Raw genomic sequence first — 16,477 nt, forward strand, 5'->3', positions numbered from 1 at the left:
TTGTCCATCACATCATTCTCTTAATGATGTGACCCCGTTCATCAAATGACAACACATGTCTATGATTAGGAAACTTAACCATCTTTGATTAACGAGCTAGTCTAGTAGAGGCTTACTAGGGACACAATGTTTTGTCTATGTATCCACACATGTATCAAGTTTCCGGTTAATACAATTCTAGCATGAATAATAAACATTTATCATGATATAAGGAAATATAAAATAACAACTTTATTATTGCCTCTAGGGCATATTTCCTTCAACCTTGTCTATAGTTTATTTAGAGGGAATGGAGATATTGGTTTGCAAGATGGTAACCATGTGTCAGTTGGATAAGGAGAGACTATCCTTAGTTAACACATGGTTAATTATATATCCTGACAGATCCATCTAATCTATGTTTGTCCGTGTAAGTTGGGTCTATCCACGTGCTTCGGCATGGAGGGTTGACAGGGTATCACTCCAGGAAACTCACATTATAATACATCATATTTGAATTCGATTGATATAGTTGACTAATCGATACCTAAGCCTCATCGCTACATTTATGTCGGGCGCGCCACGCTCTAACCCAGGCCCAGGAAAGATCATTGAAGGAATTTTTTGGGGTGAGAGGGGCTTAGATGGAAGAATTTATTTTTAACACCCCCCACCCCCCCCACCCCACCCGCCCCCACACATAGAGACAAAACATCCATCTTTTGTTGTTTGCCTTCATGAGACATGTCTCTAGTTTCACCGATGGGTAGACTATAGGCTTTGCGGAGCAAAAATGGTGGCTAAGGCGAAGGAGTGGTTGGCCATGGGGGAGCATGTGAGTGGAGCTGGAGGTAGAGCAGAGGGCGGTTGGGGCAAAAGAGCAAGCGACAATCGTTGAGGTGAGAGTGGCAGCCACTGATGCGAGATGTCAAGCACCGAATACGTTCCACATCTCCCAAAGGGCATACAAAAAATTCATCCTCGGCGTCAGATTGTCGAGTTTTTTATACTCATCGGGTCGCAGTAGCCAAAATATTTTCCCCCAAAACACTTGAATATACTAAGTACCAACACTACTAAAAATAATATTTTTTGATGGGTATATGACCCTGCTAAAAGATTAGTTAAATAAGAATTAGGGGGCTTGACCCTAGACTAGCCATAGTGGAGAGTAAATTACACTAGTAACATACATGTGACCCTAGGCTATGTTACTACCTTCATAGTGGGTAGTAACATAAGTATGGTGTCATGCAAAGATTCACTTATTAGGTTATAGACTCATACTGTATCGTGATATGTGATGCTATGGTAACTAGCTAAGTTACTGAAATTACCTCTCTCCTCATTAAATCATTACCACATAGACAAATTTGCCGAGTTAGACTCTATGTTACGGTTAAAGTTACTCCCACTATAACTAGTCTTAGGGTAGGGAGCAAGACCCCTCCAACTCTCGACATTAAATTGTATTTCTTTAATAGTTGCTTTATGTTGAATACATGTACCTACAATCATAATTTTTATCCTACAATCACATATACATAGGGTATTAGTATCGTATTTGCTACTAGGAATTGCATTTCTTATATTTATGTCTTTACACCGACTTTCATGATATGGAATATATACACGTGGAAGTAGTTCTTTTCCTCTCATAACCGCTAGCTAGGCTTGTAGGCGACAACATGCCACGCATCGTTGGTGGATTTTTGTCAGGTGCTATGCACTTAATTCGAGTTTATATTTCTTTGTGCTCACTTAGTAGTGTTCTTGTGTTGAGGTTTTGTCATTCCACCAGTTTTGTGCATCGGGCTCTATCAGTTGACAAGACCATGGATTTTTATTTATTATCTGATACATGCTATTTTAGACGATAAGATGAATGCATGTAGTGGATTCTATTGTGCCATGAAGATGAGAGAGTCCGTTCCTAGAAAAAACGATACGCTACCGGGGTATCCATGTGGCGGGGGAGTAAAAGAGAAAATATGCATGTTAGGGTGGGGGAAGACTTCAATTTCTTCAACCTGACCCCATGGCAAAAAAAGTGTTCGGTAAATATACGAATGTTTGGGAGGGGGGAGCAACCACTTTGTCGTTGGCTAGCGTATCGTTCAAACATCATTAAGTGAAGATACAGCTGGAGCAAACTCAAAAGTCATTTTGTTACAAATAAAATATTATTTAAACTTTACATTGTTCCAAAATCCAATTAAAGTTGCATACAAATAGTATTAGTGACAATGTATAACAACCTAAAACCATGCGAACTATTAGAAAAACTTAAATGAATAGCATCCTATATTAGGATTATTTTTGTTAGGCGTGTGAACTGAATGGTTGGAGTGCAGCTTGCACACACACACACACACACACACACACACACACACACACACACACACACACACACACACACACACACACACACACACACACACACACACACACACACACACACACACCGTCATCATTTGAAGACTTTTCAACACTCAGACGGCGCACCGTCATTTCAAGACCCTTTCACCCCGCAGAAGATGCACAAGCCCAAAGTAGCTTGGACACACACATATGCATCATCATTACAAAACCCTTTCACACATGGAAGTTGCATGTGCATCTCTTGCAAATGGGATCAAGTATAATTTTTCATAAGGTTTAATGTAAGTGTTAGTTTTATATATATAGTCATGATACATGTCATAATTTTGTTTCTCTCATGGTAGAAGCAACATTTTACAATAATGATCAATACATTTTTCTTAAATTTAACTCAATATAAATATAGCTCATACTATGAACATGAAAGCAACTCTACATAGATGCATCTGGCAGTGTACCAGCTAATTACAATATCTAGCGCGGCGTCTAGGAGCCATTCTAGGCCACACGTTTTACAAGCAATTCTTTGTTGAAGGAATAGAGTAGGAGCTCACTCACAAACGACCTAAACAAGAAATACCGCAACCCATCCACATGACACACAACACATGCATTCGATGGGTTTCTCTCAGTTTTTTCGGAGCTCCTCTTTGTTGCATAGGCGAGCCCCTCCCGACTAGGCCTGCCCATGTAGCGAAGCTAGTGTATAGCGAGCGCTCAGAAGTTTTTCAAGTTTTATTACGGTTTTTTAGGAAAATAAAAACTATTTTAATTATTTAAAATGAATTTTTTTAGACAGAAACAATTTGTAAAATTGAAAATATGTTTTTTGGAAAACTAAACAATTTTTGAATTTTTTAGCCTTTTTAGAAGTGCTTTTTAATTGAATATTTCTTAAAAAGTATGAACATTTTTTGAAATTTAGATCATTAAAAAATATGAACAACTTTTAACATATTCATTTTTTAATTTTGGAATACTTTTTAGAAAGAAAATAAAAACCAAAAAACAGGTAAACAAAAAAGATTGTATAAAATCGACCAGAAACTTTTAGAAGGTGTTACACTGTCTAAGCTAAATGGGCTGGCCCAGTGGCTCGCTACTGCTCGGTGTATGGGATTGTCTGGCAATCTGCCGCACAGAGCGGCAAATAGGAAAAGCCCTGTTTTTCCTAGTGTACTATGCCCACCGCCTCTTCCCGTCGCAAAACCGTCCCGGTCCCCGAGTTAAAACAGGACGCGCCCGATTCCCGGCACACGAGCCGGCGAGCCGCGCAACCTTCGACTCCGAGGGGAACCGCTCACCGGAGCACCACCGACCCGCGGACATGGCCGACGAGGGGAAGCACCTGGAGACGGGCCGGGCCGACCGCTCCGTCTGGCTCATGAAGTGCCCGACCATCGTCTCGCGCGCCTGGCAGGAGGCCGCCGCCGCCGCCGCCGCCGCCGATGCGGGAGGCCCCAACCCTAACCCTAACCCCGTCGTCGCCAAGGTCATCCTCTCCTTCGACCCGCTCAGCACCGACGAGGACCCGAACCAGGCAAGAGCCTCCCCCTTCGCTCCCGTTTGCGTGGCTTTGCCTCCATCGAAACGTAGCCGCTAAGTTATTCCAATGTATGTTGTTTGGGGTTGTGGTGGGCGGAAGGTAAGCTCCGAGATAAGATCAGCTAACCCCTGCTAGGATCGCATTGCCTAAATGATGATGAACTATTGGATTTTCTTTCTGTCTTAAGCACGAACTTTTCTGTCCAGGCGCATTACTAGAATGGTGAACTATGTTTGCCTTCAGTTGCGTTACTGTATGCTTTAATTGATGTTAGTTTTTCAGATATGTAAGGCCTGTCTCTAGTTCGTATGTTTCACCTCGAAGTGCCATGGGTAACTTATTTTTCGAGACTTAACTCGATCAATTTGAGCAATTATAGCACTGCACTTTGGATCTTGATATATAATGTATATGTGTTATTCAGAATTTTTCAGCTATCACTCTGATGAATTATGAGCATAAAATTTGTCGGTAGTTTCTGGGAGAAAAGCCTATGCAGTCTGGAGGCATTAAGCAACATTCTGGTCTGAAACAAATCGTGAAAGGGCTTAGCATAACTGCGTAAGCATGTATGCTCTACAATGAGGCTTAAAAACTAACGCTATCTCTGGTGGTTAAACAGTAGTGCCTTGTACATGTCTTTTCCATTTTTCCTTTCCAGAACTCGGTTCTCAGAGTCATAAATGTTGTTCATCCATCTCCTCTCTCTTTGTGCCCCAGTTTCCCCATAGGCCATAAGAGAGCACTGTTCACTAAATTTGTATAATAACATCCATTTGAGATGTTTTTGTTATGTACCTATGTTTCTTATACGGTGTTAGTGAAATAACAGTTCAAGATGGAGATGGCTCAAACTAATAATGGCAACACACCGAAGAATTACTCTTTAAATATGTTCAAGGATTTTGTGCCAATGTGTGTTTTCTCAGAGTCTAACCAAGGTAATATGCTGTCTTTAACCTTTTTATGATATCCACATGCATTTAATTTATTTTTCTCAGAACGTTGAGATCAGTTGTTTCCGTAAGTGAGAAATAAAGAATGCTTGTTTTACCAATATATGTTTCTTAATGTAATAATAATATGTATTGCATTGTCTAATTTGGTTCAGAAGCTAGTTACACCTCATGCCAACGAACCCCGCCGTAGTCCTGAAATTAAGGTGTTTAATTAATTCTAGAATCCCGAGTCCTCAGGCCCCAATTATCTATAGTTATTGCCTTATTGGCGTCATTGAGCTTTGTTTTGGGCAACGGCCAGGAGCTCTAGCCATTCATTAAGTAGGAAAAGAATTGACACAGTTTATATATAGTCCAGGTTTGATTGTAATTGTACATATTGTGATATTGGGATAGTGCTAATTTGTCGATATCATTATACTGTCAGGCTGCTCACAAATTGGGTCCTCTTGTCAAACTATTTCCTTCTATAAGTCTGTTTAGTTTGAACTTGCTCTTTAAGCACCTTGTTGATGTTTCAGTTCTAATTAATCCACTCAATATATGGTTTGTTGTGGGCTCTCTACATTTTAGATTTTGCAAGCAACTTCATACGTAGTCATTTCAGTATACCGACCGACTCATGTCATGTGTATCCCATCAAATACGTGTTTCCATAAAGCTATCACACGAAGCTTCAGTCAGTACATGATCATGCTATAGCTCAGAAATCCTACTTGCGATTCTCAAAAAAAAAAAATCCTACTTGCTAGTTGATGGCTAGTTAATTATATATTTGGCCTTTGGTTTATCATGCCTGTTTGATGTTTCCCTTTAATAACAAGGTTAAGGGCAATAACTAACGTTTAACTGTACTGCTTTTAGTATCCATCTTTTCTGTACAGTTTCTTGGTTGTGTCTTGTCATCTCGTACTGGCATCAGATACATTTTATGCTGTTGCCTTTGGAAGTTTTTGTGGTAGATTCTCCTCTACCACATGTTATATGCACCTTGCTGAACCAATACAATTTACACAAGCTGTTTATTCGGAACAACACAGCACTAATTTTCTCTGCATTGCACTTTGCAGGGGTAAGACTAGGTTCCTATAATCCCTCCCCAGACCCCACCTTGTATGGGAGCTTCTATGCACTGGGTCTGTCCTGTCTGTTTATTCGGAACAACACAGCACTAATTTTTTTTCTGCGTCACATAATTACTGCGTTCTGTTTATTTCAGGTAAGCTTGCATGCGAAGGAAAAGTCGAGCACAAATTTGACATGGAACCGCACAAAGAAAACCTTTCAGACTATGCAAAATTATGCCGTGAGAGGACTAAAAATTCTATGATTAAAACAAGAAAAGTGCATGTGAGAATTTTAATTTGATGTTGCCCTTTTCTGTCTCTTACATCCTCCAAGTGTTGTCATGTAAATTCACCTTTCCCCTTCATTTCTTTGTAGGTACTTGACAAGGAGCATGTGAACGTGCGCACAATGATTAGCATGATTGGTGGCGGGCCTCATTCTGGTCCAAAGGTAGTCGTTCTTGCTCAAGATAGCTAAGACAACTCTCAAGATTGCTAGGGGTCTTGAGAGTAGTAATAAATGGTTCTGAAGTTAGGATTTCCATCTTATACCTTACATGTTATGTTTTCAACAATTACCTCCTCTGGCAACAAAAGCATTCCCAGTAAATAGATCGTTTGAATTGGTCTTCTTTAAAGAGTCTCATCACTCCTAATTTTCGTGTTTATCAGGACAAGAAGAAGCCGGCGCCAACCAGAACTCCTGAAGTGAAAAGAACACGCAGGGATCGTGGGGACATTGAAAACATCCTATTCAAGTTATTTGAGAGGCAGCCGAATTGGTCACTGAGGCATCTAATGCAGGAAACTGATCAACCAGAGGTATTTTGCCTGATTCCTAGAAGCATTTATTTACTGATAAGATGTTGATCCGTTGCTTGCTACAGTTAATGCATTCACTTACGACCTGACGACACCTTATTCATGCAGCAATTCCTGAAGGAGATAATGAACGATCTTTGTGTCTACAACAAGAGAGGACCGAATCAAGGGACACATGAGCTCAAGCCTGAATACAAGAAGTCTGTTGAGGACACTAGCGCGACCTGAAGTCTATATCATCTCTTATGATATGCTATACCTGAGAGCTAGAAGCCCGTATGCTCTGATAAGTTGAATGTGGGTCATCGACAGATTCTGACTCCAGCCTGTTAGTTGCTGATGAATCGCGTATGCTTCATCTGGTTGTTCTTTGCAAAAGTAATTTTTACGCTGTATAAGCCTCGAGATATCTTGTTATACCACGGTTTGCCGTATCAAAGATCCTGAGTTTTCAGCATCCTTGTGTCCCGAAGGAAAAGTTGTTCATGTTTCTGTGTATATGAAGTCTTGGCCTTCTCTACCTTTATGGGTCTCAAACTTACTAAAAGAGTCTTAACCAGAGTCTCAAACTAATTGTCCAACACGAAAGTCTTAAACTAAAAGGCGCAAAGATAACACCCGAAGGGTCCATGGCAAATGCCTCTTCATGCTCCTTGCACTTGGCCACCAACTCAACCCCGTCGTCGTTGAAGACGATCACTAGCAAGGTGTCGGGACTCGGCATCTTGAAAGGTGAGGAGGTACCCGATCTTGCTATGGTGAGAAACCGTGAAGGGAGCTCAACCTTTATCAAGGGTGAGCCTGTTGTTAATCGTCCGGACCGTGATCCTCTAGACGCAGTTGGTGCTTGTCCTCGGCACGAATTCTGGTGGGACAATGGTCAAGTGCTTGGTGAAGTCACGGGGCGGCAGCCACTCCAACTGGGGTGCAAGGATGACCTTGCATAAGTGACTTGGGCGGCGTCCTCATGGAAATGGTCATAGTTCTTACGCCTCTTCGGGGCAGTGCGAGCTCCACCATCGCCTTGCCCTTCTTGTCAAACAAAACCTTCTTGCCCTTTGAGGAGTTCCCTGAAGCTGCATTGTCGAGGACAAGCTTGTCATTCTGCATTGAACATATGAACAACAGGAAGGAACCTTGATCTATGCTCAAAATGTACTACCTTGACCGGTGAGCATGCATACCATTCCTAGTAGGCACTTTTATTCCTACTCTAGTCATAATCACAAAGCATGGAAGCACGCAGTATGGATTAAGCCGATTAGAGGTGAATCAAATCGGGTCAGATTGAAGCAAAAAAAAACCTGATCAGATGCACTTTGTTCAGTCTCAAATCGAAGCCTACAGTAACTGATGCCTAAATCGACCACTACAACTACAATTGATGCCCAAAGTCGAAGCCTACAACTACAATTGATGCCTAGATCAGCGACTACAACTACAATTGATGCCTAAATCGAAGCCTACAACTACAATAGATGCAAATCAAAGGGTACAACTACAATCATGTAAAATGGGTAGATAGCTAACCGCCATTGCCGGACCCGTAAAGGAGAGGTGATGAGACCGTCGTTGCCTTCCGTCCAGATCTTGCCACTGATGCTCGTGGTCGATGCTCCTCATCTAGATCTTTGTGGTCTCCGCCTTCGATGAGAGTGGAAAGAGAGGAGAGAGTGAGCAATGAGAGAAGCGTGCGGGGATTTATGGCGCCGCCTCCAGAAACAACACGACGTCTCCAGCATGTCCCCACGTGTACATCCGCCTCCACCACACATGTGTTGTGTTGCATGACCTAACTCTTGAAAAAAGAATTGCCGATTCAAGAGTTTCTTCATAGCCATGTCCAGAAATGTTTTAAGTTTCACATGTGTATGCACGCTATGAAAAGATGTCCCTTGCTAAAAACAACTAGCTAATTGCCCGTGCGTTGCAACGGGGCCACACTAACTTTAAGAGTTAAATATTAACCATGTTAATAATACATTTAGTATACATATCAAATGACATTGGCGACCTTTTTTACCATCAAATCCTCACACACACTCTCTCTCCCTCTCTCTAGCCCTCTCCCTCCCTCTCTCTCCCTCTCTCTCTCTCACACACACACATCCATTTTTATTGGGTGTGGGACCATAATCCATTTATGCTATTTCCTACCTAGTGCAACCGAATTCTCAAGACCCTTCTGTTCCTTGCATCAATTAATTTGAGACCCAATTATACAAATACTAATTGTCAGAATTTGCTCTTTTTTAGATTGACACTTTCTCATATTTGACATCCACCTTATTCACACTAATGTATAACAATATGGATGATGGGTATTATATTTGCCACTACAATGAAGGGATTTAATTTCATGTAAATCGGCTAGCCACAACTCCATGACAAACAATATATCTAAATTATACATAAGATGCATTATTTATACTATTTATTGAATGTGTTCAAACTATTACTTGAACTTGCTACCACCAAATGATAGCAATTAGCCAATGACCTATGTGTTTCGGTGCACCTTTGTAAAATATAGAAACTGCTCGTGTGACAAAAAGAAGATACTGAGTGAACATATGGAAAGGCCTTGTGTGTAGTAGAAATGAATTAATAAAATCAGAAGACTACAAGTAGTATATTTATTTTTACCCCACAAAAAGTACTACCCCTGTATATTTGTTTACAGAGGGAGTAGTATATTTATTCTTCACAGGAGCAACATATGAAAAGAGATGATGTTCCATCCATGTATGTATGAACAAATTATACAGACTGTTTGTTATAGAAGTTTCATCTTAAAAATACTATCATATAAATACAAAGACCTACTAAATATCGCAAGCATGCGACTGAATATTATAGGACCAACTTTTACCAAGTACTATACTGTTACTTTTGGTGTCCACAAAATGCGGTGAAGTAATTTTGAGGAAAAAATGCAGAGTTGTCCAAAACAATTAACCACTATACTTGATGTAGAAGATGATGAAAGTATAAACTTGTTGACGGCAATGCCAAATGAAACTTAAAGAACACCACCCGTACAAGGATTAAAATCTACAATCATACAAACTCAGCTTCAACATGATGACATGTTGAATGTAGACGTCCTCTTGCCTGCCTTCTCAATCCTCATGGTATCCTCTCCCACCTTAATTGCCTTCTCTAATCTTCATCTTACCCATGTGTTGCGGCTCGTTCCAGAAAGAAATAAAACATGAGCTGCCGTGACTTGCAAGGAGCATGTATGACCAATTTTCTTAGTATTAGTTCATAGCGGAAATCAAGGAATATCAAAGCAATTGTTCAATCACCTTTGAGTCTTTAACATCTGATTAGAATGTGGTGCCTGTGTAGGCGAGGTGGAGCCGTAGAGGATATGGCAACCTAGCCACTTTGATAGTAGAGAAAACCACAGACAGAACCTCCTCTTCGCACTCATCTTCCCATGGGAGTGGACGTATACGTCCCTCTCCCTCGCTCCGAGCTCTACTGATACAAGCCACACATGCTAGCTAGCAATGGCCGTTTTTTTATGCACGCTGAAGCTGGATGACCTCCCCACGTTATTGTCGCGTGAGATCCTAGCGAACATAGGCATCGCAGCCCTGCAACATTAGGGCTCAGACACACATGTCGTCTGTCGATCGCCTCCCCACCACCTCGGCACACCGGCCTGTGCGCTGCCCCCTACAGCATAAAGGTCGACCGACCTCAAGCAAGCACGTCCTTCGACCACCGCCGCTGCCGCGCCAATTCAGCACACCACGCACGTCGATGCCGTGTTCTGCGTTCATGCGTCGTCGCCGCGGGGCACAGTTGTGGGCCCCATGCAACTCGACGAGGCACTCCGCGTTCATGTGTCGTTGCCGCCGAGCGCCATTCCAAGAGAGATGGCCAAGAGGAGAGAGATGACGTAGGCTTAGGAAGAGAGGATGAATGGGTACTTCATGTCTGGCCTCTGATGCACCATAAGAACGTCGCGTTGCTGTCCCGGCGCCGCTCAACCTGTCACGCCGCCACAGGAGAATACACGAGATGGGGGAGGGGATAGGGTTTCTCCGGTTGGATCGTGGATCGGGAGTCGGATCGCTCGACCGTGGGCGAAACAAAATGGGCGCTCAGGACGGCGTGGTGTTGTGACATGATCCCAACATCACGTCATAGGGATCTAGACCAACACCATGTCGCGTAGGTGATATATGCCTAGTATGAATTTGGCATTGGCAAGAGGTAAACGACGGTGATGTAGAGGTTAATTGTTTCCTTTGTTTGGAGATTGGTTACCGCCCGTGAGCTAAGCTACGCTACTAAAGAAGAATCTGATTGTGATACGTGAATTGATTTTTGTTGCCTTGTATCGTTTAGTTTTGGTATTTGAAGATTGATTACCATCCGTCAGTTAACCTGGGTTACCAAAGAAGAAATCAATCACCATAGAATTCATTGTGTTACCAAATAAATGTGGGGTTTGTCTGACCATATTACCAAATAGAGGTTGTTTTTGTCTTGCCAGATGAGAAAACCAGCTAAAACCGGTGAAGGGAGGCCGAAAAATCGGTGAAGGGGTAACGGTCATACGAGGAGGGGCTTGACTAAAGATGTGACGACGTAAGAGGGGGGAGAGGGAACCTTATGTTTCTTTTAGGTAGTAGAGATTAATGTGATTGAGCGTTTTTTCTTAAAATCAATTATTTTGTTTTCTAATTAATGTGATTGAGCGATTTAAGGTAATATTAATTAATTTAAATTTGGTCTTTAGAGATTGATCGTGATTGATTCTACATTAATAAATAATTTGCGTCAGTATGAAAAATTCTGATATGTTCATATTTCTTTCATTGTGTAAGAGGATGACGCGAAAATAAACCGATGAAATGGAGGAGGGGATGAAAAAAACCTAAAAAAACCTACGAAAAATACTAGCGAAAGTGGAAGGTGGTATAGCTAGCCAAACGGGTCGGCCCGGCCCGGCACGGCACGGCCCATCCTAATCGTGCCTGGCACGACCCGGCCCGCGAAGGCACGATTATTATACGGGCCGTGCCGTGCCGGCCCGCGTGCTGCAGCCTGCAGCCCAGGCACGGCTCGTATGCTAATCGGGCCGGCCCACCGGCACGCTAGGCCCGCTAATCTGCCTCCTATTTTACGCACTGGGTGTTTTTTAGTTTATTTTTACATGTTGGGCCACATTAAGATACATAAAACAATAAAAAAAGATAATTGGATCGTGCCGTGCTGGCCCACGTGCTCGGCCTTCAGGCCCAAGCATAGTCCTTGACATGCCGCGTGCCGGGCCTGGCCCATTTAGCACGTGTCGTGCCGTGCCGTGCCGGCCATGCTACCGGGCCGGCCCAGCTATCCTGGCCCGTTTGGCCACCTATAGAAAGTGGGACGAAAAAGATTCGAAACGGAGGCTACCAACTGCTCATTAGGAGTAGAGAAAACTAAACGGACGTCCCCTGCTGTAGGAATAATAATCTTTCTCACGCTCCAGTTTATCAAAAAAAATATTTCTCACGCTCCACTGGCCCCTGCTCGGGATGAGAAATCCAACGGCGGCCGGTGCCGTCAGCGAGTTGGCGGAGCTGGTCCTCCCGTGGCTGCCGCCGCCCGACCTTGCCGCCGCGGCTTCCGCCAGCCGCGCCATGCGAGCGGCCGCGTCTGCCGTCACCGCCCGCCGCGCCGCCGACTCGGCTCGCGGCCTGGAGGCCTTCCCTGCCCCCTTCGTCAACCCCATCGACTCCCAGCCCTACTCCTACTTCATCTACACGCCCTTCTCCCTCATTCCTTCCGCGGCCTCCTTCAACGCCCAGCCGTGGGGCTGCGCATCGTCCCGGACGCCGGGCCCCACCTGGCCCCGCCCCGACCTAGGCCTCCCCTTGTGCGGGTGCTCGTGCGCCCGGGGGCAGTGCGGCGGCGCGGGGTGCGCGTGCGCCGATGCGGAGGCCGAGGCGGCGGATGCGTCGGGGGCGGGTATGGCGAGCCTCAGCGAGTGCGGCGACGGGTGCGCGTGCGGGCCCTCGTGCGAGAACCGGCGGACGCAGCGTGGCGTCACGGTGCGGCTGCGCGTCCTGCGCCAACTGAAGAAAGGGTGGGCGCTGCACGCCGCCGAGGTCATTCACCGCGGCCAGTTCGTCTGCGAGTATGCCGGTACGATACTAGAATACACCCCTCCCTAGTTCCGATGACGTTGCTGAATCCTTGTCAAAATTGTCGATCAATGGATGCTAGATTGATGTTTTATGAATTTACACTAGAGTATGCAAAGTCATGATTTCCCTTACATTTTTGTCAAACGATGATGCTTGGATGCGGATAAGTTCACCTTCAGATGTGCCTCACAACTGATCCCCGTGGTCAGTTTTGGTCTCAATATGGTGTATTAGTTGTGACTCTGTGTTTCGGTCTACATTGAATTGCGTCAAAGCTTCAAAGAAAATCAACGGACAAGATAATTAGTTGCTTAGAGGGCAAGAACTTGCTGCTGTATCGTGGGTCATGTCAAAAGCATTTTCAGTCAGGTAGGATAGAGGATCCCATGAAAATAACTGAAAGAATCATGCACTTCGGGTGTCAAAAGCATTTTCAGTCAGGTAGGATAGGTATCTGCAGGCAGTAATAATGTGCCAACATTGATAAATATTTGAAGGAGGTCTGACTATCGAAGCCCAATCACCAGAACATAATCATAAGAGTTTCAAGTGCACCCAGCAATGCAAATGCTACTTTGTGGGCGGCTAGAAAATTCTTGTACTGCATTTAGAACTTAATACACCAACGACTGGTATCACCTACAATTCATGTGAGCCCTCATCATCTTTACCCTGCATCGTCTCTGAGCTACACAAGTTTTGGGTACTTCCCAAATAGCGGTTGTTGTTGCTGTCCTGCTCCATTGGTTTGTTAGGTTGCATTTACTTTTAAATCCCTTTTGAACTTGCATATAAAGTTATTTTTGGCTCGGTGGTCAGGTGTGCTTATGTTTGGTGGTTGTAGCAGGAGCATGGTGACTACTGACTAGATCAGTTCGTATTCTGAATGGCAGACTGATCTTACCATTTTCCATTTGTTAATCTGAAAGATAAATGTAAGGGTCGTAGGAACTAGAGGGCTGATTGGAATTTTTCTTTTGTCATCTTCACATAACGTTCTTTAGGCCAGCTTTAGTTTACATCGGTTTATTATTTATGAGTTATGTCCATGCTGACATTGACTCGGACTATGCTATTTATGTTTGGATTATAGGTGAGTTCTTGACGACAGAAGAAGCCCGGAGGAGGCATAGGCTGTATGACGAGCTTGCCTCGGTTGGTAAGCTCTCTCCTGCACTCCTCGTCATACGAGAGCACCTTCCTTCTGGGAGAGTATGCATGCGAGTTAACATCGATGCAACAAAAGTGGGAAACGTGGCTCGTTTCATCAACCATTCATGTGACGGAGGCAACCTGCGCCCTATCTTAGTGAGGAGCTCCGGCTCGTTGCTCCCAAGGCTCTGCCTTTTTGCTGCCAGAGATATAGTGGACGGGGAAGAGCTCGCCTTCAGTTACGGGGATGCCAAACCCAATCCTAAGGGCTTACCGTGCTTCTGTGAAAGCTCGTGTTGCCCTGGTGTATTACCTGCAGAAGAAACCTAAGTTCGTCTCATCGGTTGTAATTCCTTCCAAGCAAATTTTGTTGTGCGCTGTTTGTACTTTACAAGAATGTTGGCTAGCTTCAGGATGAGTTATTATTCCTTCATTTCATCAGTTGTAATTCGTTCCTAACAAATTTCATGTATTCCTTTTAATATGACATCAATTGTAACTGCCGACTTTGTAACAAATTGGATAATGTACTCTTTCTTAACAAGAGATTTGCTGCAAGGGAAGTAAACTTGCACAACAGATCGATTCGCCATGAGAATGAGGCTTGTTTCTTACTAAAACCTGCATTGTCTCTTAAATATGTTGACAATGGAGTTTGTGTTGTCAGTTGGGCACACATTCCCTTCCTCTGTTCTGTTGTCTCTTCTCTGGTTTATGTTTCTACTTTCAATTTTAGAAATATTTCAGCAACAATCGAAATCACCAAATTTCAGTGTTCTCGGTTTGCATTTTGGTTAAAGGGCTGAAACATTTACTAGAATTCAACCAAATATTTGATTTTTTGAAGAAAAAAATCGTGTACTACTGAAAGTGTTAAAATGTTTTGACCGCAAGGCAAATATTTCAGTGTCTACTGAAATCTCACTGAAAAGGAAAACCATACACGATGCCATTTGCATCAAATGCGCGATTCGGTGAATCTTTCATGAGAAAATTGATTGATCCGAGAGAAGTTGAGCTTGGCGTGGTTTCTAGCTTGACGGCAACGAGGCAAACAGCTCCCGAGCTAACACTACCGTTGTCTTCCGTGAGCGTGAGATCCGCGGCCCCGCGCGGCACGGACCTCATAAATCTTGCATGGACACCACCGGGGCTCCGGCGAGCGAGGACCCACCCACCAGCTACCACCCCTTTTAAAACTCGCCGCCCGGCTCACGCCACGCGCGCTGCCGTGGCGCACGCGGATGTACGCAGTACGTGCGTGCGCGCGCATGCAAAGCGCGATGCAGGAGGAGCCAGCGCCGCCCAGGAAGCGCGGGGGCGCCGTGCACGGGTCGGCGGCGAGGGAGCAGCAGCAGCAGGCGGACGAGACGTCGTCGTCGGCCGGGCCGGGGGCGCCGTGCGGCGCGTGCAAGTTCCTGCGGCGGCGGTGCGTGCCGGGGTGCGTGTTCGCGCCGCACTTCAGCGGCAGCGGGCGGGAGCGCGGCGCGGCGCAGTTCGCGGCGGTGCACCGGGTGTTCGGGGCCAGCAACGTGGCCAAGCTGCTGTCGCGCGTGCCCGTGGCGCTGCGCCGGGACACGGCGCGCACCGTCTGCTACGAGGCGCAGGCGCGCGTCGCCGACCCCGTCTACGGCTGCGTCGGCACCATCCTCGCCCTCCAGCACCAGGTTACTGCACTGACCACGCTTCAGAAAACGTACGTACTGTGCTCGCAACCACGGCTCTCTTTCTTCTGATCGTTGTCGACGGCAGGTAGCACTCCTCCAGGGCCAGCTCTCCGTGCTGCAAACCCAGCTCTTCAACTGCAGGCTGGCCCTGGCGAGCACGCACCCGGACGGCGCGGAGCAACTGGCGGTGCTGCAGCCGGCGTACTCCGCGGCGTCGGCGCCGAGCCAGATGGTGAACTACGACGATCTTCCGCAGGCCGTGGACTTCATGGACGTGGAGCCCCAGATGAGGGGGCTCGAATCTCTCCAGCTCTCGCAGCCGCCGCACCGAGACGAAGACGAGAGCCAGGGCGTGAGCCCTTTCTCGGATAATGCAGGAGGACAACGGCAACTATGAAAACACGTGTAATTGCATAGTGTTTTTGCAATGTCGTGATGTGAAGTGCTTCCATTAAGGATTATGTGGTGATGTTTAAGTGAGTCTTTTTTGCTGGATGTATTTTCTTTTGCGATCAATAGTAGTTTATTTCATTAAGATGATGCTACAATCTTTAAGCAAGAGATACTTAATTTGCGGGGCCCCTATCAATCCATACAGCCGTAGCTCGTTCAGAACAACTATACATTGCCAGATAATCTGCAATGCTATTATGAGATCTACGAAGTTTCTAACTAATAAAAACTCTATCGATCATAAGGAACTTGACTTCAGCTACTAAATGACCATAAAGCGATCTATCTAAACTAGAAC

The 16,477-nt window shown here is 44.9% G+C and overlaps 3 protein-coding genes across 4 annotated transcripts; all 3 read left to right on the plus strand.

The window, feature by feature from the left end:
* The first annotated feature begins 3,542 nt into the window (after positions 1 to 3,542).
* On the plus strand, positions 3,543 to 7,241 carry LOC123058631 (general transcription factor IIF subunit 2). 2 transcript variants are annotated; one of them, XM_044481335.1, is made up of 7 exons: positions 3,543 to 3,901; positions 4,740 to 4,848; positions 5,937 to 6,002; positions 6,086 to 6,216; positions 6,310 to 6,384; positions 6,606 to 6,755; positions 6,864 to 7,241. In XM_044481335.1, the coding sequence occupies exons 1-7, from the start codon at positions 3,689 to 3,691 to the stop codon at positions 6,981 to 6,983; spliced, it is 864 nt and encodes a 287-aa protein (XP_044337270.1). In that variant the 5' UTR covers positions 3,543 to 3,688; the 3' UTR covers positions 6,984 to 7,241. The 2 variants fall into 2 exon arrangements, with proteins under 2 accessions (XP_044337270.1, XP_044337271.1); XM_044481336.1 differs by lacking the exon at positions 5,937 to 6,002 and having other exon boundaries at positions 3,545 to 3,901.
* Positions 7,242 to 12,237: 4,996 nt separating this feature from the next.
* On the plus strand, positions 12,238 to 14,651 carry LOC123062201 (histone-lysine N-methyltransferase SUVR3). Its single transcript, XM_044485601.1, has 2 exons — positions 12,238 to 12,905; positions 14,001 to 14,651. Exons 1-2 carry the CDS (start codon positions 12,296 to 12,298, stop codon positions 14,387 to 14,389), a joined length of 999 nt encoding a protein of 332 aa, XP_044341536.1. The 5' UTR covers positions 12,238 to 12,295; the 3' UTR covers positions 14,390 to 14,651.
* Positions 14,652 to 15,271: 620 nt separating this feature from the next.
* Positions 15,272 to 16,261, plus strand: LOC123062202 (LOB domain-containing protein 20). Its single transcript, XM_044485602.1, has 2 exons — positions 15,272 to 15,726; positions 15,812 to 16,261. The coding sequence occupies exons 1-2, from the start codon at positions 15,304 to 15,306 to the stop codon at positions 16,121 to 16,123; spliced, it is 735 nt and encodes a 244-aa protein (XP_044341537.1). The 5' UTR covers positions 15,272 to 15,303; the 3' UTR covers positions 16,124 to 16,261.
* The last annotated feature ends 216 nt before the right edge of the window (positions 16,262 to 16,477 follow it).

The sequence above is a fragment of the Triticum aestivum genome, chromosome 3A, assembly GCF_018294505.1.
Source record: "Triticum aestivum cultivar Chinese Spring chromosome 3A, IWGSC CS RefSeq v2.1, whole genome shotgun sequence".
Taxonomy (NCBI): domain Eukaryota; kingdom Viridiplantae; phylum Streptophyta; class Magnoliopsida; order Poales; family Poaceae; genus Triticum; species Triticum aestivum.

Bases quoted from the DNA above. Each gene is read 5' to 3' on its own strand.
- LOC123062201 (XM_044485601.1), top strand. From the start codon at position 12,296: ATGAGAAATCCAACGGCGGCCGGTGCCGTCAGCGAGTTGGCGGAGCTG. The intron at 12,906-14,000 runs GTACGATACTAG...TTTGGATTATAG, and splicing joins GTTCGTCTGCGAGTATGCCG to GTGAGTTCTTGACGACAGAA.
- LOC123058631 (XM_044481335.1), top strand. From the start codon at position 3,689: ATGGCCGACGAGGGGAAGCACCTGGAGACGGGCCGGGCCGACCGCTCC. The intron at 4,849-5,936 runs GTAATATGCTGT...TGCACTTTGCAG, and splicing joins TTTCTCAGAGTCTAACCAAG to GGGTAAGACTAGGTTCCTAT. The intron at 6,003-6,085 runs GTCTGTCCTGTC...TGTTTATTTCAG, and splicing joins TGGGAGCTTCTATGCACTGG to GTAAGCTTGCATGCGAAGGA.
- LOC123062202 (XM_044485602.1), top strand. From the start codon at position 15,304: ATGTACGCAGTACGTGCGTGCGCGCGCATGCAAAGCGCGATGCAGGAG. The intron at 15,727-15,811 runs GTTACTGCACTG...TGTCGACGGCAG, and splicing joins TCCTCGCCCTCCAGCACCAG to GTAGCACTCCTCCAGGGCCA.